A 21053-nucleotide genomic window follows, 5' to 3' on the forward strand; every position below is an offset into this window, starting at 1 on the left:
TTTGCCTATGCTGCAATCTAAGAGGAAAGGATGGGTGAGGGAGGTTTCCTCAACTCCCCCCTTACCTTCCTTAATTCAGCTGAGTATCAAGCTTCATTGCTGCTGATTCAGTTGCTCTGTGCATTGGATCGGATATAAATGCTGGTGACTAGTGCACAGACACTCCTGGACATGCAAACAAATCCCAGAGCTCCCACAACTCCTTCACCTACACATTTTGTTGCTTGAAACAGTGTTTGCCGACTGGACAGAAGGAGTCTGTAGTAGCGGCTGCCACTGAGGTGGATCTTCCAGCTCAATCTGTCTTTTGAAGCAAGTGGTGCTGCTTTGTGTGCATTGTCACTATTGGAACAGCATGCTTCAGTTCTGGAAGTAGATTATGGCAATGATGCCTTGGCTTCCACTCCTGTCTGGAGAGATGATTTGGCAGCATCCCAGGCCACTGATTCCGGCACTTGCAGAGATGCTGTGGTAAGCTCTGCATTTCAGTCCACCTTGGTTAAGCCAGGTGTTGTAACTTTAGACTGTTTGGAATGCACTATTATCTTTGGAACATTCTATCTGTTATGAAAGGACACTCAATGTGTTCACTCCAATAGATCCACTTCTCAACTCATACTTCCAAGATTGATGAATTAGATCAAAAGGTGAACCAGTTTCAGGCTATACAAAATAGTTTTGTTCAAGGTGAACTTATAAACTCTAAAAGGTTGGAGAACTTGGAAAATTCTTAGATATTTAAATTTAAGTGTTTTGAATTTTCCTAGTATTAAATTAATATCTCCGCAAGAACAATGACAACCCCTTGTCTAGAGAAACAGCCTCACCCATAACTGGTCAACCACAAATAGTCTTCAACTCTCCCTCCAACCTCACATCAACTATACTGAACAACCTCAAAAACTCAGCCTTCATAAGAGACCTAGGAGTGCTCCTCGACAATCAGTTCAACCTGAAAAGATTCGTAAACACGACAAAGGATTGCTTCTTTAAATTACAAGTTCTGAAAAAGCTAAAACCGCTCCTGCACTCAAGATTTCCGCCTGGTTCTACAATCTATCATCCTTACCAAAATTGATTATTGTAACTCTGCTGCTCGGTCTACCAGCTACCACCATTAAGCCTCTACAGATGTTACAGAACTCTGCGGCCAGGATTTTGACCAACTCTCAGAAAGACCACATCACACCTATCCTCTACAACCTCCATTGGCTACCAATCAAATACAGAATTCTATACAAAGTCCTGACCATCATGCATAAATCCTTCTACATCTCAGCCCCAATGGATCTCACATTTCAGCTACACACCAACAAATCCACGAGACCGATCAGAAAAGCTTACCAAGGCACCCTTTTCGTCCCCCAAGCCAAAACCTCGTTAAGTAATAGGGCACTATCCACTGCAGGTCCTACCCATTGGAACACACTCCCACCAGAACTCAGACAAGACCCCTGCCAGATTTCTTTCAAGAAAGAACTGAAAACATGGCTATTCAGCCTTGCGTTTCCCTGATGGCCACACTATGTACTACCGGCGACAACTTTGATTAGCTCTATATGCTATTAACTCACCCTTATATCCTCCCCTAGCCTACACCTTCTTTTCTACTCGCCCCTCCACCCTTTCTTCCATTCCCCGTGTCCACCCTCATTCTCCCTTCCCAGTATTCCTTCTCAAATCGAGACAATCATCCACCTGATTTCATTTTAACATTGTCTCTTTTACTCACATTTTGTATTAGAATTTGTTACCAAAGGTTTATAATTGTTTAAATATTTAATTATTCCTCATTTATGTAATGCTCACAAGCACCCTTAATTGTTCTATGTTCTTTGTTCCATGTAATGTTCTTAGGCAAGTTGAATTGTTTATCTGTAAACCGGTTTGATTTGCATCCAATGCAAGAAGATCGGTATAGAAAAGACCAAAATAAAAATAGAGATTTCATATAGTCAAAAGATTTGGATTTACCCAGATATATCCAGAGCAACTCAACAGCAAATTTTTAGCTGTGTGTCAGGCTCGGCAGCTGGGTGCTCAAGTTATCATTAGATATCCCTGTAAATATGTTCTGAATTTCAATAATGTTCATTGTTTTCTTTGAGCAGTCTCAACTGAAGCTTTATTAGATTCTTATATGCCTCTTGGCTACACTACCCAAGTAGTTGTGGTTGATTAAATAATTGTACCTCCCCTTTTCATTTTCCTTTTTTTTTTTGTTGCTTTGTTGTATATTATGCTCCTTGATTCTCTTGTATTTCAGTGTTCTTTGGATCATGACTTTTTAGTAATTTTTTTTTCTACTTCTGAATTGTACCCAGATTCTATTACATGCTTTTTGCAGTCTATATTTTGAAAATAGCAAGTCATTGAAATTGCCTAATTCATGATAAACAATTGCACATCTTTGTTCTAGACCTCATGATTTTAAAGACCTCTATCATATCTCCCCCCCCCCCCCCCCCTTCAGCCATCTCTTCTCCAAGCTGAGCAGCCGTAGCCTCTCCTCATAGGGGAGTTGTTATATCCCCTTTATCATTTTGGTCACCCTTCTCTGTACCTTCTACAGTGCAACTGTATATTTTTGGAGATGTGGTGACCAGAACCGTACACAGTACTCAAGGTGCATTCTCACCATGGAATGATAATACTTCTAGGACATTTTCTGTTTTATTCACCTTTCCCTTCCTAATAATTCCTAACATTCGGGCCGATTCAGTAAAGTCCGCGGGAGAGCGGACGAACGCCCGCTCTCCTGGCGTGCGATTCTGTATTTAAATTAGGTGGTTTGGTAGAAACGGGCAAAAGGCGCGGCTGCTATCAGCGGGTTTGACAGCTGATGCTCAATTTTTCCGGCGTCTGTTCTCGAGCCCGCTGACAGCCACGGGCTCGGAAACCAGCAAAATTGAGCGTCCGGTTTTCGGCTCGACAGCCACCGGCCCATTTTAGTTTTTTTTTCACTCTTCGGGACCTCAGACTTAATAAATCGCCATGATATTAAGTCGGAGGGTGCACAGAAAAGCAGTTTTTACTGCTTTTCTGTGCACTTTCCCGGTGCCAGCAGAAACTAGCGCCTACCTTTGGGTAGGCGCTAATTTCTGAAAATAAAATGTGCGGCTTGGCTGCACAGTTTACTTTCTGTATCGTGCGGGCACACCTAATAGGGCCCTCAACATGCATTTGCATGTTGAGGGCCCTATTAGGTGCCGCGGGTTGGACGTGCGTTTTCCGCCCCTTACTGAATAAGGGGTAAGGGAAAACGCGCGTCCAAGGGCAGGTTAACAGTGTGCTCCGTCGGAGCGCACTGTACTGTATCGGCCTGATTGTTTGCTTTTGACTGCTGCAGCACACTGAGCTGATAATTTCAATGTATTATCCACTATGATGCCTAGATCTTTTTCCTGGGTGGTAGCTCCTAATATAGAACCTAACGTGTAAATTCTGCACGGGTTATTTTTCCCTATATGCAACACCTTGCACTTCTCCACATTACATTTCATCTGCCATTTGGAAGCCCAATCTTACAGTCTTACTAGGTCCTCTTGTAATTTCACAATCTGCTTGTGATTTAACTACTCTGAATAATTTTGTAAGTGCAAATTTGATAACTTCTCATATTCCTTTCCAGATCATTTATAAATATATTGAAAAGCACTGTTCCAAATACAGATCCTTGAGTTACTCCACTGAGTACCCTTTTCCACTGAGAAAACTGACCATTTAATCCTACTGGTTTCCTGTCTTAACTAGTTTGTAATCCACAAAAGGACATCACCTCCTATACCATGACTTTTTAAGTGTCCTTAGAAGCCTCTCATTAGGGGCTTTGTTAAATGCCTTCTGAAAATCCAAACACTACATCTACCAGTTCACCTTTATCCACATGGTTTATTAACCCCTTCAAACAAACTAAGCAGATTTGTGAGGCAAGACTTCTCCCCTTGGGTAACTCAATGTTGACTGTTCCACTACGCCATGTCTTTCTACATGCTCTGTGATTTTAATCTTTAGAATAGTTTCCACTATTTTTCCCAGCACTAGTCAGGCTCACTGGTCTATAGTTTCCCGGATCACTCCTGGAGCCCTTTTTAAATATTGGGGTTACATTGTACCTGAAAACTGGAGGGTGGTCAATGGATAATTTTAATGATTAGTTTACAAATTTTAACTAATAGATCTGAAATTTCATTTTTTAGTTCCTTCAAAACCCTGGGATGCATACCATCTGGTCCAGGTGATTTGCTACTCTTTAGTTTGTCAGTCTGGCCTACTACATCTTCCAGGTTTCACAGCGATTTGGTTCAGTTAGTCTTACTCCTCACCCTTGAAAACCTTCTCTGGCACTGGTATCTCCAACATTCTCATTCCATCTGGACTGCGCATCTAAGATATTTTTAAACAATGTCCATGCCTGAACACTTAACCTTTGCAGCTGTACCTTTCACTTTTTTCTAACTATTTTCCTCATTTTATCAAATTTTACCTTTTGAAAATTTAGTGTTAGAGCTGTAGATTTACTTGTCCCCCTTCCAGTTAGTTCAAATTTGATCATGTTATGATCACTATTTTCAAGTGGGCCTGCCACTGTTAAATCTCACACCAAATCCTGCATTCCAGTAAGAATTAAATCTAAAATAGCTCCCTCATTGGTTCCTGAACCAATTGCTCCATGAAGCAATCAAAGTTCCTGGATGGAATAAACGTCTAGCATGCCCTGATGTTGCATTTACCCAGTCAATATTGAGTTAAATGTTTGATTTAGATGGGCAAGAATAGAAAGTTTAAGTCAAAGATAAGTAAACACAACATCAGTAGTGACTGTCCAAAGCAGCACAGCAAGGGCACCTTTTGAAGTTGGGTTTAGCATCTAACATTGTGAAAAGGTGCAATGTTGAACTCAATTTTGACAGAGACTTGGGGGGGGGGGGGGGGGGGAAGAATGGCGTTTGATTTAGTCTTTTAAACAAGTTCTGAACAAAAACTAAACTAACCAAACCTATTGGGATGCAGGGAATGGGTCCAAAAACAGTAATGGATGTACAATTTGGGGATTGTATTCCATATTGCGCAGCCTTACAAATCTCAATGGAGGCATGTTTCACATGAGCCACTGGTGCCAGCATGGCTCTAAAATACTGTAAATTTGGCAGAAGCCATGAAGGGAAATATCTGGGTTCTAAGTTGTACTGAAAACATTTGAACATTAGTACAGACAAAGTTAGACTATGGGAAGTCTGCAATGTGACAACTGCATAGAAATCCTATATGTGTTGATGCTGACTAAGACATCACCCACATGCAATTGAGGCAAGCAGGATGACCAGAAACAATGCATAGACCACTATCAAAAGCTTCACTTAAAGCCTGCTGAAAATAAAAAAAAAAAAAAGTTTGATAACTATCTACTGCAGACAAGTAGTTATTTGAAAAGTGTTATCTGGGCAAAAAAGCTCTTTAAATACATCAATACTTGTTTGAATTTGACAACCAGTATATAAACTCACACTATTGTAAAAGGATAAAACTACTTTTCCATGCAAAGGTTTGGAAGGACCAAGAAAAACAGAGGAAAAAGCATTTTTGTAAAAAGCTTTTCCAGTCTAAATGTTTTTTCCACATACCCTCAAGCATAAAAGGAAATGTCAATTACCAATCTTGACCAGCTGCATCCACTGAACACCCTGTGTACCAATCGCAACAAGTGAGAAACCAATTGTGGAACCCACAATGCAATGAGTTCCAGATATTGGAAGCTTCAAGAAAGATGCAATCAGCTGCCAAACAGCAGAACCTGCAAGGTAAGGTACAAACATTTCAGATACATAATTTACTCAAGCAAACACTAGAAAGAAATTGAACACTTCACATTTCCATAATCTTGTAAGCATTAAAATGTACCAGTCATTTACAGAAAGAAAGCCAGTTTGCTTACCTGTAAACAGGTTTCACTGTAGACATCAGGATGAATTGGCCATTAAGCAAGGGGAGTCCCAAATTAATTGCACAGAGGAAGCAGTTAAAGTCAAACTGATTTCACAAGGTGGAGAGTAGGCCGACAGACAAGCTGTTTTGCACAGCCTGTTCAAAGTTAGTCTTCTCAGTACATGCTGTCTGGATAGTATTAGGATATTAAAAGATGAACAAGTAGTAGCTTTGCATACATCCTCAATGAAAGTGACCCAGAAGTAAGACACTGGCATTACCATGATCTGTAATATTTAAGCTAGCCAGCAGAAAGGTGTGCTGTAACAATTGTTCAACCTTTTTATCACATATACCAGACAGACAATTATCACATGCATGACAGCACACTAGAATTAGCAGAACTAAATACTAGTTAAACAAGGGAAAGATATCTTAGATTTTCATTTTACGGCACACATTACAATTAATAAAGCGACTGCTACTATACAAACATGAGACTGATCTCACACTGTGTTGTGTCTGAAAGTGAAGGATGTCATCTCCAAAAAATAATTATAACCTCCAGAAACTGAGCTGCCTTAAAATTTTAAAACTCATGCTTATGAACCACATGTTACCAGTCTCACATATACACAGATTAATGATAGCAAGAATTTGTAATCTCATTCCCACTCATCTCCATCCTCCACCCCTCTGCCTACTGAAGTTCAAACCTCAGGGTCTCCTTTTTTGAAGCCTACCCTCTTTCTTCAGTGACCCATATTCCGAGCCACCTACTTTATCTATTGGCCATTAAATCAACAAGTCTTACCCTCCTTTCCTAGTGATCACCAAATGACTTGAAAAACAAAAACCCTCATCTGCAATAGGAAGGAACACTGAGAGGAGAGGATCACCTTGCTGGTGGCTGAAAGGAATCAGTAAGTTTTTGCTTGGGACATTGTCTTTTTTTTTTTTTAAAGTATTGGGGCAAAGTTAACTATTTGGGAATATTATTTAGTGTATTTGTGCCTTTAATAGTCAGAAAGGCAGTGAATAAACAAGTTAGACTGTTTGTATTTTTAAATAGTCAGTAAATAAGGTAGCTAGTAAGCAGTAGGTAGTGTGATTATTTTTAAAAGTCTGCAGAACTGAGTGTTCTGCAGACTTTTAAAGAACTGAGTGTTTGTATTGAAAAAAAAACCAAAACAAAAAACCCAAAAAGTAGCCAGAAGCTAGAAATAAGCTAGGAGCAGTGTATACCTAAATAAAAAAGTTGAATAGTTCAGCTCAGTTACTCACCTTGGAAAGGTGTTGAGGTAGTGTGATTGGGTTTGAATAGGGACCAACATTTGTTAAGAGAGCAGTGAGTCACTCTGGCTGACTAACTGAAGTTAGACTATTTCCCAACCCACCCACCCTTAGCTCATCCCTTAATTTATAGGTAGGTGCCACTTTCACAAAAAACAAAAACAAACCCAAAACATCAACAAAAACTTTGAGAATTCGATCAGACCCCGGTAGGCCACTACCAGACACATAGTGAATTCACTAATACATTTAAAGGATGTTAGACACATTCCTACTCCCATAGCAACCCAAAACTTAACTAGGAACTGATCAAAACTGAGATGAAGGCAGCAGTCCAGCAGCAAGAGGGGGGCTTCCCAGTCTTTTGCATCGAGTGTCACATGTATGATTTTTTACCCACCGGTGAGAAGTTGTACATGTGCATGCAATGCAAAGAGCTCCTGGCTCTCAGAGAATGAGTCCAATCTCTGGAGGCTAGAGTGGCAGACCTGGAGGAGCTGAGGCAGACAGAGAGGTATATAGATGAGACCTTCAGGGACATAGTAGCCAAGTCCCAACTTCAGACTGGCAGCCCTTGTGCTGCCTTGGAGGAGGAAGGTCTCATGATGGGGAGAGCACCAACCAGGTGCAGCAGGAAAGGATCCTGTAGCAAGGACCTGCTCTCCAGGTGATGCATTGTCCTTTCGCACTGAGGATATCTCCCCAAGGCCTACTGCCCAGGAGGGAAGGGTTAGGTCGGCCGTCATAGTTGGTGATTCGATTATTAGGAATGTAGATAGGTGGGTGGCTGGTGGGCGTGAGGATCGCCTGGTAACATGCCTACCTGGTGCGAAGGTGGTGGACCTCACGCATCACCTAGATAGGATTTTAGACAGTGCTGGGAAGAAGCCGGCTGTCGTGGTACATGTGGGCACCAACGACATAGGAAAATGTGGGAGGGAGGTTCTGGAAGCCAAATTTATGCTCTTAGGTAGAAAGCTTAAATCCAGAACCTCCAAGGTAGCATTCTTTGAAATGCTCCCGGTTCCACGCGCAGGTCACCAGAGGCAGGCAGAGCTCCGGAGTCTCAATGCGTGGATGAGACGATGGTGCAAGGAAGAGGGTTTCAGTTTTGTTAGGAACTGGGGAACCTTTTGGGGAAGGGGGAGGGGGGGGGGGGAGTCTCTTCCGAAGGGATGGGCTCCACCTTAACCAGGGGTGGAACCAGACTGCTGGCACTAACTTTTAAAAAGGAGATAGAGCAGCTTTTAAACTAGAACAAAGGGGAAAGCCAACAGTCGCTCAGCAGCGCATGGTTCGGAGAGAGGTATCTTCAAAGGATACTAATGATGCATTAGAATTAGGGCATCCAGACAGTGAGGTTCCAATAATTAGAAAAATAGTCCAAGTGCCTGTAACTAAAAACTCACCTGAGCTAAAAAATTCTAACTTATCCCTATCAATTAAAGAGCAGAATGAAAATACAAACCAAAAACAAACTTTGAAATGTTTGTATGCTAATGCCAGAAGTCTAAGAAGTAAGATGGGAGAATTAGAATGTATAGCAGTGAATGACGACAGACTTAATTGGCATCTCAGAGACATGGTGGAAAGAGGATAACCAATGGGACAGTGCTATACCGGGGTACAAATTATATCACAATGACAGAGAGGAGCACCCGGGAGGAGGTGTGGCGCTTTATGTCCGGGATGGCATGGAGTCCAACAGGATAAATATCCTGCATGAGACTAAATACAAAATTGAATCTTTATGGGTAGAAATCCCTTGTGTGTCGGGGAAGACTATAGTGATAGGGGTATACTACCGTCCACCTGGTCAAGATGGTGAGACTGACAGTGAAATGCTAAGAGAAATTAGGGAAGCTAACTAAATTGGTAGTACAGTAATAATGGGAGACTTCAATTACCCCAATATAGACTGGGTAAATGTATCATCGGGACACGATACAGAGAACGTTCCTGGATGGAATAAATGATAGCTTTATGGAGCAATAGGTTCAGGAACCAACAAGAGAGGGAGCAATTTTAGATCTAATTCTCAGTGGAGCACAGGACTTGGTGAGAGAGGAAATGGTGGTGGGGCCGCTTGGCAATAGTGATCATAATATGATCAAATTTGATTTAATGACTGGAAGAGGAACAGTGTGCAAATCCAAGGCTCTCGTGCTAAACTTTCAAAAGGGAAACTGATAAAATGAGAAAAATTGTTAGAAAAAAACTGAAAGGAGAGGCAACAAAAGTAAAAAATGTCCAAGAGGCGTGGTCATTGTTAAAAAATACCATTCTAGAAGCACAGTCCAGATGTACTCCACACATTAAGAAAGGTGGAAAGAAGGCAAAACAATTACCAGCATGGTTAAAAGGGGAGGTGAAAGAAGCTATTTTAGCCAAAAGATCTTCATTCAAAAATTGGAAGAAGGATCCAACAGAAGAAAATAGGATAAAGCATAAACTTTGGCAAGTTAAATGTAAGACGTTGATAAAACAGGCTAAGAGAGAATTTGAAGAGAAGTTGGCTGTAGAGGCAAAAACTCACAGTGAAAACTTTTTTAAATATATCCAAAGCAGAAAGCCTGTGAGGGAGTCAGTTGGACTGTCAGATGATCGAGGGGTTAAATGGGCACTTAGAGAAGATAAGGCCATCGCAGAAAGATTAAATAATTTCTTTGCTTCGGGTGTTTACTGAAGAGTATGTTGGGGAGGTACCCGTAATGGAGAAGGTTTTCATGGGTAATGATTCAGATGGACTGAATCAAATCACGGTGAACCTAGATGTGGTAGGCCTGATTGACAAACTGAAGAGTAGTAAATAACCTGGACCGGATGGTATACACCCCAGAGTTCTGAAGGAACTAAAAAATGAAGTTTCAGAACTATTAGTAAAAATTTGTAACCTATCATTAAAATCATCCATTGTACCTGAAGACTGGAGATAGCAAATGTAACCCCAATATTTAAAAAAGGGCTCCAGGGGCAATCCGGGAAACTACAGACCAGTTAGGCTGACTCCAGTGCCAGGAAAAATAGTGGAAAGTGTTCTAAACATCAAAATCACAGAACATATAGAAAGACATGGTTTAATGGTTTTATGTTCTAAGTCAGCATGGCTTTACCCAGGGCAAGTCTTGCCTCACAAATCTGCTTCACTTTTTTGAAGGAGTTAATAAACATGTGGATAAAGGTGAACCGTAGATATAGTATACTTGGATTTCAGAAGGCATTTGACAAAGTTCCTCCTGAGAGGCTTCTAGGAAAAGTAAAAAGTCATGGGATAGGTGGCAATGTCTTTGTGGATTGCAAATTGGCTAAAAGACAGGAAACAGAGTAGGATTAAATGGACAATTTTCTCAGTGGAAGGGAATGGACAGTGAGTGCCTCAGGGATCTGTATTGGGACCCTTACTTTTCAATATTTATAAATGATCTGGAAAGAATTACGACGAGTGAGGTGATCAAATTTGCAGATGACACAAAATTGTTCAGAGTAGTTAAATCACAAGCAGATTGTGATAAATTGCAGGAAGACCTTGTGAGACTGGAAAATTGGGCATCCAAATGGCAGATGAAATTTAATGTGGATAAGTGCAAGGTGATGCATATAGGGAAAAATAACCCATGCTATAATTACACAATATTGGGTTCCATATTAGGTGCTACAACCCAAGAAAGATCTAGGCGTCATAGTGGATAACACATTGAAATCGGTTCAGTGTGCTGCGGCAGTCAAAAAAGCAAACAATGTTGGGAATTATTAGAAAGGGAATGGTGAATAAAACGGAAAATGTCATAATGCCTCTATCGCTCCATGGTGAGACCGCACCTTGAATACTGTGTACAATTCTGGTCACCACATCTGAAAAAAAGATATAATTGTGATGGAGATGTCTGGTAGCGTCGCGACCGAATCAGTAGGCGAAGTTTTCTCCAAGAGTACAGAGTTTTGAACTTTGCGCGGTGAGGTTCCCACGCGATTGCCAGATTTACCTCAGTCTCTTGTAACAAAGCGAGAAGTACATAGAAAAAAGTAAAAAGGTAGAGTCTGTGTATGTGAAGACTGTCTAGGGAAGAGGGAGGGAACGCATGGCTAATTCATCCTGCTATCTACAGAAACACCGTTTACGGTAAACAAACTTGCTTTTTCCCAGTGATAGCAGGCTGAATTAGCCATGCTGTCTGGGAGTCCCAAGCTCCCGGGTGGTGTCAAGGTGTTTTGTTTTGTTGTGTAGGTCAGGACACCACCCTTGGATTCTGAACGGTAGACAGTCTTATTTTTGTGCCATGGTTGACAGATTGCCGAACCCATAGCTGCATCAGAAGAGCTCTGTTGTAAACAGTAGTGCGCTGTGAAAGTATGAAGACCAAGTTGCTGCTTTGCAAATGTCCATCAGCGGAACATTTCTGTAATGTGCAACTGACGTTGCAGTTGCTCGTATCTGGTATGCTTTTGGTCTCGTATTCAATGGCAGATTGCGCTTATTGTAGCAAAACGTAATGCATTGGGGCAACCAACTAGCCAAAGTTCTCCTGGAGACAGGTTGGTTGGGAGAATTTGGGTTGAAGGAGGAGGAACAGCTGAGATGGCCTGGATTCAGAATGTGTTCTCCGTTTGTAATAAGCCAATGCTCTTTTACAGTCTAAGGTGTGGAGAAGCTTCTCTGTCATTCTCATGAGGTTTTGGTTTGAAGAGTGGGAGAGTAATGGATGGTTGATATGAAACGCAGATACCACCTTAGGGAGGAAGGCAGGATGAGGTCAAAGGGTGACCTTATGAAAAAATTCTAAGTACGGGGGAGTAGTGAACTAAGGCTGTAGTTCACTTACTCTCCGTGCTGATGTTACCGCCACCAAGAAAACCACAGTTTTCCTCTTAAGGTATTTGACATGACAGGAGTCTAGAGGTTCAAAGGGAGGTAACTGTTCCAGTACGATATTGAGATTCCATGGTACCGGCGGCTTTGTAACCGGTGGTCTCAGATGCAGAATGACAGACACGCATGAATCTGGAGATTAAAGGGTGGTTGGAAATGGGTAGTCCGTTGTGAGTGTGATGGAAAGCTGCAATTGCACTAACATGCACTCGAATGAACGGAGTCGTATGCTAGACCCCGCTGAGAAAAAAAAAAAAAGTGTATGGAGGTACTCCAGAAGATGTATTATCATTGTAGAGAAAGGGTCTAGATTCTTTGGTCTGCAGCATTCTGAGTAACTACGCCATTTTCCAGCATAGTTACGCCTGGTGGACGGTTTTCTGGATTCAATGAAAACGTCTTCAAGTTGAGATGAAAGTCCTAGGTAATTTAGTACGTGCCGTTCAATCTCCATGCTGTCAGATGGAGGGATCCCCCCCCCCCCCTCCTGAGTTAGAAGTTGGGGATGGTTTTCCAGTAGAATTGGTGGGCGAATGGCTAGTCGTTTGAGATACACATACCATGGCTGCCTTGGTCAGGATGGGGCTATAAGTATCATGTCCGCTGCATCTCCGATGCATTTTTGTATCGTTTTTGATATTAGTGGAATGGGAGGGTAAGCATAGAGTAGGACCCCGTCCATGAGGAAAGCATCCGGAGCGCAACGAAGTTTGCTTGGGTAGATGGAGCAAAATGCCTGTGTGTTTGCCAGTGGCTCTCTGTGGCAAACAGGTCCATGGTTGGTAAACCCCACTGTTGGAATATGTTGGACACCACCTCCTGGTTCAAGGTCCATTCGTGTGGATGGAAAATTCTGCTGAGGCGGTCCGCTATTACATTGTCTAGACCGGGAAGGTAAGTGGCTTGTATCAAGACTTGGTTGGATACTGCCCAAGTCAGTATGTGAAGCGCTTCCCGACAGAATCCAGGAACCTGACCCTCCTTTGTTTACGTAGAACATGGCTACCTGATTATCTGTGTATACCATGATATGTTTTCCTCGAAGTTGGGTAGAGAAGGTTTGAAGTGCCTTCCAAATGGCTTGAAGTTCGAGGAGATTGATTTGAAAGTTGGACTCCCGAAGAGACCAATGGCCCTGAGTTTTTAAGTTTTTTTAAATGGGCTCCCCAGCCCTTCCGGGATGCATCTGTGGTGAGTGACTTGAGGAGGCCGCTGAAAAGGTGCTCCCGAATTCAGGTGGATGGTGTTTATCCACCATTGAATATCTGTACACATTTATCTGGTAAGGCGTACTCTAGGTCGAGAGTGGTTGCCAGAACTGTGACCATTGGTTCTTGAGTCCTCATTGTAGATGACGCATATGAAGTCTTGTATATGGGACTACATGGATGGCTGCTGCCATATGACCCAGCAGTTGAAGATTTTGTCATGCCGATGCATGCAATTGATTGAATAGATGCTGATTCAGAGAAGACAGTTTGTATCCTGTCCTGTGGTAGGTAGGCCCTCTGATGCACAGTATTGATGACTGCCAAAGTGAACTTAGAACCTGTGTTGGTTGTAGATGGGATTTTTCGTAATTGATTATGAATCCTAGCGTCTGAAGACAATTGTTTGGAATGCGTGAGTCTAAGGTAGTTGGATCCGAGGCTACCAACAGCCAGTTGTCGATAGGGAAAAATCTGTATCGAGAGCTGTCTGAGATGAGCCACCACCACCACCAAGCATTTCGTGAATACCCTAGGGGCTGAGGAAAGGCAGAAAGGGTAGAACTTTGAATTGATAATGATTGTTCTGAACTTGGAAACAAAGATAATGCCAGGAGAAAGGGTGCATGGGTATATGGGAATAAGCATCCTTCAGGTCTATGGAGCATAGCCAGTCGTTGGGTTGCAGAAGAGGTAGAATACTCCTGAGAGAAGTTATCTTGAATTTTTCTTTTTGAATGTGTTTGAGGTTCCGCAAATCTAAGATTTGTCGAAGATCTCCCGATTTTTTTGGAATGAGAAAATATGGGGAGTAAAACCCTCGATATTTTAAGGAGATTGGGATTACTCGAATTGAGTTCTGCAACTGTAGAGTGACTAACTGTTCCTGTAGGTCTTTGGAGTGTTGTGATGTGTTTCTGAGGGGAAACTTGAGGAAGTGTGGGAAAAGTTAGAAAATTTAATCTGTAACCTTCTTTTATGATGTTTAGTACCCAATGATCTGAAGTAATCACCTCCCAGCTGGCGTAAAAGTGTTGAAGGCGGCCTATGTTGTGTGGTGGGGGTGGCTCTGGGTAACTCAAAAAGATTGAGTTTGTTTTGGAGGTGCTGCGGGAGTTGGTTTTGGAGGTCACGGTTGAGTTTGTAGTTGGTAATGCTGATTGGGGTAATACTGTGATCTATAAGTATTGTACGGCCTGAAAGGTGCCCTTGCATAAGATCTTCTTCTGAATGAAGGGTAAAATCTTTTAGAAGAAGGATGAGGGTCTGATGTCAAAGATTGAACTGCAGTATTCTGTTCCTTCAGAAGGGTAACTTGTCACAAAATTTGTTACAAAAAGATTGTCTCCCAGACAAGGTATATCAACCAACTTGTCATGGACATCGTCCCATATGGAACTAGCCCTTAACCATGCACGGTGCTGCCATTGCTGTCACTGAGGATCTAGCCGATGATTCAAATGACTCAAACAGAACGGAGTAAATGTCAAAGACCTTCCTCCATGTCTGTAAATGGTTGCGGTAAGGAGTTATCTGAAGACACACACGTTGGACGTAATCTCTGTAGACATTCAAAGAGGTATTGATTACGTAAAATCAATGGTGTTGTATCTTTGTGGCCAGCATGGAGGAATGATACACCTTAAGGCCAAAATCATCCAGGGATTTATGGTCTTTTCCCGGTGGTGAATGCACATGAAGTTTTGATCTTTTGACACGTAATAATGCAGATTCTACTACTTCAGAGTTGTGGGGTAATTGAGTGGAATTTCTCATTCGGTATTTTAAAGTCAGTCTTCCTTGAGGCCGCTGAGGTGGTAAAGGGTTTCCCCCCCCACATTTTATGTAGAACTGTGTCTAGTACAGCATGTGGTGGTAGAGCTGTTGGCTCTGGTGGCATTTCAAATATATCTTTAGAATCCCTAGAACCTCAGCACAAGGGTCAGGAACCTTTCGTGTTTCAATGTTTAGGCGAGATCCTACTTTTTCTATGAATTTAGCGTAGGATAAATCCTCAAGAGGAGAATAAGGTTCAGGAAGGCCCTTGGGGGGGATCTGACGGAAATCCTGTAGATGAGGAAGGGGCCGACGTAGACCATTGTGAATGTGGAGAATCTGGTCAATCCGGAACTGGAATTGATTTTTCTCATTGATTTGGTGATGGGACCGTCGGCAGACGTCGAGGAGAGGTTGGAGAAGATGGACCTGGAATCTGGGGATGAACGGCTTCCAGATCTTGGAAGAATGTATTCAAAGCTAGAGAAATTTGTGATATCGCCTTTGATGCTAGGGTATGTTGTGAAGGCGTTGGAAATGGCGCTGAAGGTGGGGGCAGTGTTCCCAGAGACAAGTCCTGAGAAGGGCGGCGTGGTTCCGGACGGTGGATTGAATGAGATCTATGAGAAGACAAATCCAAATGAGAACTATCAGCCTCTGAAGAAACATTAGTAGAGAGGTGAACTACTTCTACATCAGAATCCATCCGTGGAGATTCAGGCCTTTGGAGATGTTCTCTTTGCCTTTTGTTTGGAATGGTGTTAGTGTTGTAGTGGATCCTGGGGAGAGGCAGATGGTGGAGCTGTAGGTGGGTCATGATGTTTTGTACACTTTGCATCACCATGCTGGTGATGTCTAGCATGTTTTCTTTTGCGAATATCATGGTGAGATGACCCAGATAGAGATGCAGCTCTTCCAGATGCACAGTCCCACGCACCCTGCGTCGATGTGTCGTATTCCAAAGCACCATGCGCCGATGCGTCATGGGCTGCGCCATGCACTGAATGTTTGCTCCATCTTGGCTTCCCATGCTCAGAGTGCTTCTGCATCGAGGAGCAGGAATGAGCGGATACAGAGCCCTGTGACTCGAACAGCACATAAGTGGACTTTTCTAATGAAGGAGTCGAGGCCTCTACCTCCTTTCGTGGCCCTGGTGGTGGTACCAACCTGGCCGAAGTGCCCGCCAGCGATGTGGATCTTCTTGCTGGAGTTTTGAGTTTCTTCGCCGGGCACTGCGAAGAATGTGGTGATCGGAGGCGCGCGATTTTTCGGCGCACTGTCTTCAAAGCCCAGGGCGACAATCGACCACAGTCTCGGCATGAGGCTGGGTCATGCTCCAGGCCCAAACAAATAATTATGTCCAATTATGGACATAATTTTCCCGCATTGGCAGTACTTGAAACCAGATGGCTTTGGAGCCATTGCTGCCAAAGGAATGGGAGAAAAACAGAAAAAATTGGAGACAAGTGAGGAGAAAAAACCCCACGTGCAGTCCTGCTCACGGGGGGGGGGGGGGGGGGCAATCACGCAGGAACCTCACCGCGCAGCCGCACAGAGTTCAGAACTCTATACTCTTGGAGAAAACTCCGCCCACTGATCCGGTCGCAACGCTCCCAGACAGCATGGCTAATTCAGCCTGCTATCGCTGGGAAAGGGACATTCTGATGTTGCATGGATTTGGGAGGAGGAAGGGGGGAGGTGCATGCTAGAGATGCTGCTGCTCTTCAAATCTCTAGCAGTTAGAAAAAAAGATTTGCAAATTGCCAGTATGCTCTATTTAAACTCCTTCCCCCGAGAACCCCCACTTCAGAGATAAATCTTTCTAAACCAAGTATACACTTATTGCTTTGGAGGAGTTTTGTCCAGTGTTTGGAATATAAAATATTCTAGCAGCATCATGAAATGGCAATATCACATAACTGTGGATCTGGAGATTAGTTTAAACTCCAATCCACTACTTGGCTGATCTCAAGTAAGATCACTTGAGGTTTAAAGTACTTTGACAGCAAGTAAGATGTTAATTTCTGTAGCAATTATAGCATATACACTACAGCTGATAATCTCCACCTTTGGCTAAATATTGGAAAGTCATCAACTTGACAACCCCAAACTTATACTCCCTTCAGGTAGTATAAATTCTGCTACTTGACTTCTTGTGTATCTTACTTTACACACTGTTCCCTTTATGTCTGGCTCTTCATTAGCTCTCTGGCAGATACCAGCACAAAACAATTCTGCTTCTTTTGGAATATATTCAGGCATAGCCAACTAGTCCAAGAGCCAAAAACAGGTTGGGTTTTCAGGATATATGCAATGAATATGCATGAGAGATTCTGCATACAATGGAGGGTGTCTCGTTTATTACAAATATCCTGAAAAACAGACCTGTTTGTGGCACTTGAGGACCAAAGTTGGCTATCCCTGCTCTACTTGAACAGGCCTCATATTATACTGTCCCTTTTAATCATAACTCATTTCACTATGTCCTAGGCCAGGGGTGGCCAACTGCAGTCAAAAGCCACAACTACATAAGATTTGCTTACAATAGTGACAGTGCATGTAAGTCTTTAATGCATATTCATTGTAGATATCCTGAAAACCTGACCCGTTTGTGGCTCAAGGAGGAGTTGGTCACCTAGGCCAAGCCCTACCTGTACCATTCCTTTGAAATCATTTAGTTTGTGTTGACTGCACTACCTTATTTTCTTCTTTTGAAGACTAAAATGTCCATTTTGCTTTCAACTATTACAACAGTAGCGCTTGTTTTGCTGAGGCTCTGTGGAATAAAGATGCAACATATCCAACAAAATGTTTACTAAAATAGCAAGTTATTTTAATTTTAACCCCCTAAAACATACACCACTCTTAAGGAAAACACCTTGTAAATCAAAAGAGTATACAAAAGCATGATGGGTGCTAAGATGTAAAAAGGTAAGAGGTACTTACCAACCATTGCACTAACCTCACCAGCCATCAATAAGTCCACTGTATTATTATACAGATTGACATCAATAATACCCTTCCGAATAGTTTCGCCAACTTTTGCTCCCAATAATACTGAGCCAGTTGTTTCAAAAATTGAAGCCAAATGCAGGCCTGGCGCAAAGTTACTACACCAGAGCCCACAGCTGTGCCAAATGAATTGGCAACATCATTTGCACCAACAGAAAATGCCAAAACAAAAGCTATGATAAAGCCAATAATGACCATCCACAGATATTGCTCCAAAACCATTTTGATTTTCTCCTTGCTGTGCTTACTCCTTTAAAAAAAAAAAATGTGCTTAAATATAAATTGAAGATAAAAAAAATCCACAAAATGTGTAAACTGTATTCTCTGGAAAGTGCTGGTGTAAACCAACTGCTAACTGAGGCTTTGTAAAGTAATATCAATATAGTTCTTTTGGTTGGGTTCTGTCAGTAAAGAACATTCCATATTTTGTTCCCGATCTGGAAAGGCTGCGATGTTCCCTTCCTGCAACAGAAAAGAAATTTATTCAGAACAGGTACATGATTTAAATCTCTTGAAATAAGTTAACTAATAGGATCTAACCTTGGTATATGACATTGCTTATATGCACAGCAATACAACAGATGCAAAAGAAATGACTTATTTGAGACAGAAAAAAAAATAGTATAGTACAGTTCTTAAGAATCTCAACTAAACCAGTTAAATAAATCTTGGGGAATGTTCTTTTTAAACTAAGATACCTTTTTATTGAACTATTTTTTAAACTAGCTTTCAGGTCTGAACAAAATGACCCAAATATATCCAAGATTCGCCAATTCTAAGTTGTCTTCTACATTTCCCTTCAATTCGAATCAATTTAATAAAGATTGCAGATTGGAAGTAAGAAAACAAGTTAGAAAGCTGATTTCTTGCCAGACATCTGGTGGTATTTTCTTGGCTACATATCCAAACACATACACACACTCCTTTCTATCACCAAACTTGTACTAAGCCCCAAAAGAAAAGAAAGATGGGCATGTGACATACCTAATAGGGTATTTCAAAAATGAGAAAGCTTCAAGCATGCAATGCCTTCCAGTACCAAATACTCATCTTAGGAGACTAAAGATGACTGCAGGAGTCACCTCAGACTATTCCAACTAGTTTGACATATATACATTCTCAACTATAGTATACGCTAATATTTATTGAATATCCATTCATAACTTAGCAATATATATCCATATGGCAGAACTGGAAAATTAAAACCCTATAAGCTAGTCAGGAATAAGACTTCAGTCCTTGAGAGCCAAGCAAGCCTGGATGAAGGCAAATTATGCAAGTAACTTTTGATCTTGAGTTGAAATATATGCAAATCAAGGAAATCCTGAAAGCCTTCCCTGCATGCAGCACTTGAGGACTAGTGTTCATCTCTCCCCAGTTCTGTGTGAACTTATCACCAATCCCCTGCCAACTCACACTTCCCATTTTACCCTACAGTAACAAAGCTAGGAGCCAGCAGTACGGGGGCAGCACAAGACCAAGTGATTCAGGGATCTGCAATCACAGTTCCTCCCCTCCAGCTCTTGTCCTTCATAGAGAAAAAAAAAAAACCCAAGTATGACAGCAGGAGGGAAAGAAAACTAACCTAATTACATCTCCTGCTCAACTTTATAATACATTTCTTTCCCTTAGATATCCTTAGTTTGATCCATGCTGTCTTGTAGTATACTACCACCATCTCCACCACATTTGCAAGGAAGCTGTTACATGCATCCATCCTTTCTGTAAAGAAATATTTTTAGATTATGCCATCTATCCTTTTCAAGGATTAATTCCTTGTTTCTGAGCCTGTGTTATATTTATCCATTGGAAGTAATAAAATTGATCTCTCCCCCTTCTCTCCAGAACATGTTAGATCTAACATCTGTTCCCATATATGCTTTTGATTACTTGTCTATTTTAGTAGCTGCCTCTGGGATGATTATTTAGTTTATCTACTTTTGAATGTGTGCTCCAGAATTTTACACATACTTCCAAATTAGGTCTCAAATAGGCATATTACCTCCATTTTCCTGTTGGTTATTGGCTCTTCCTATGCACTCAGGCATTCTTCTGACATGTTTCAACATTTACTCAATTGTCGTCATAAGACCAGATGTGATCACTCCCTGATCCTATTCCCCATATACCACATTGCCTCCTTATGTTTTTGCAATTCATGTGTTTTTTGTATTAAAATTTTAGCTGCAAAACTAGACCATTCTTCAAGCTTCACAAGCTGTCAAGTTTTCCACATCTGACAGGGTATATATTGCCAATTTTGGTATTAGCAGTAGAGGCAAATGTTTCCTGATAGCTACTACTTTGCAATATTGTTTACAGAAATATTGAACAGAACCTGAGCAGACCAAGGACCAATCCTTAAGGCACAGCACTGGTAATTTCCCTTTATTTACCATTATTCTTGTCACTTCCCACTCAACCAACCAGTTTCTAACCCATTCTATTTAGGGCCCATAGTTTATTCATATGCTATTTGTGCAGAAAAGTGTCTGAGACCTTGATAAAATTTAGCATTCTGGTCATCTAGTCAAAGAAATGTCTTGTCAAATCTAATCTAGTAAAACAGGGCTGCCTTGGATCCAATAAACTGGTTGTATTCATTTCTGGTCCTTGAAGACCATAAACTGGTATTTTAAGGATAACGAATAGATATATATAAGTCCTGAAAAATCCAAGCCATATATGGCCTAGAGGACAGCATGTTTGCTTACCATAAGTTTTCATAGATAGCAGGATGAAATAGCCATTACACGTGTGGCATTCAGTGGCACCAAACTGACATCTCTCCAAGCTATAGATTTTTCAGCTCCAACCATGTGTGGGAGTCACTGCACAGATGTTGCCTTCTCAGACTCCTCAGTCAATAACCAAGCTAAAGTTAGCTATGTAGTCAACTCTAGGGAGGTGGGCAGGTATTCCATGGCTAATTCATCCTGCTAGCTAGGAAAACACCATTATAGTAAGCAAAC

General features: G+C 41.7%; 1 protein-coding gene across 1 annotated transcript in view; it reads right to left on the reverse strand.

Annotated features, from left to right (window-relative positions):
• SLC20A2 (solute carrier family 20 member 2) overlaps positions 1 to 21053 on the reverse strand; it is a 238562-nt gene that overhangs the window by 183913 nt on the left and 33596 nt on the right. Inside the window, 3 exon segments of the mRNA XM_029601333.1 lie at positions 5654 to 5794; positions 18016 to 18159; positions 18162 to 18543. Coding sequence (XP_029457193.1) covers positions 5654 to 5794; positions 18016 to 18159; positions 18162 to 18303 — 427 coding nt within the window. The 5' untranslated portion in view covers positions 18304 to 18543.

This window comes from Rhinatrema bivittatum, chromosome 1 (assembly GCF_901001135.1).
Source record: "Rhinatrema bivittatum chromosome 1, aRhiBiv1.1, whole genome shotgun sequence".
NCBI classification, from domain to species: domain Eukaryota; kingdom Metazoa; phylum Chordata; class Amphibia; order Gymnophiona; family Rhinatrematidae; genus Rhinatrema; species Rhinatrema bivittatum.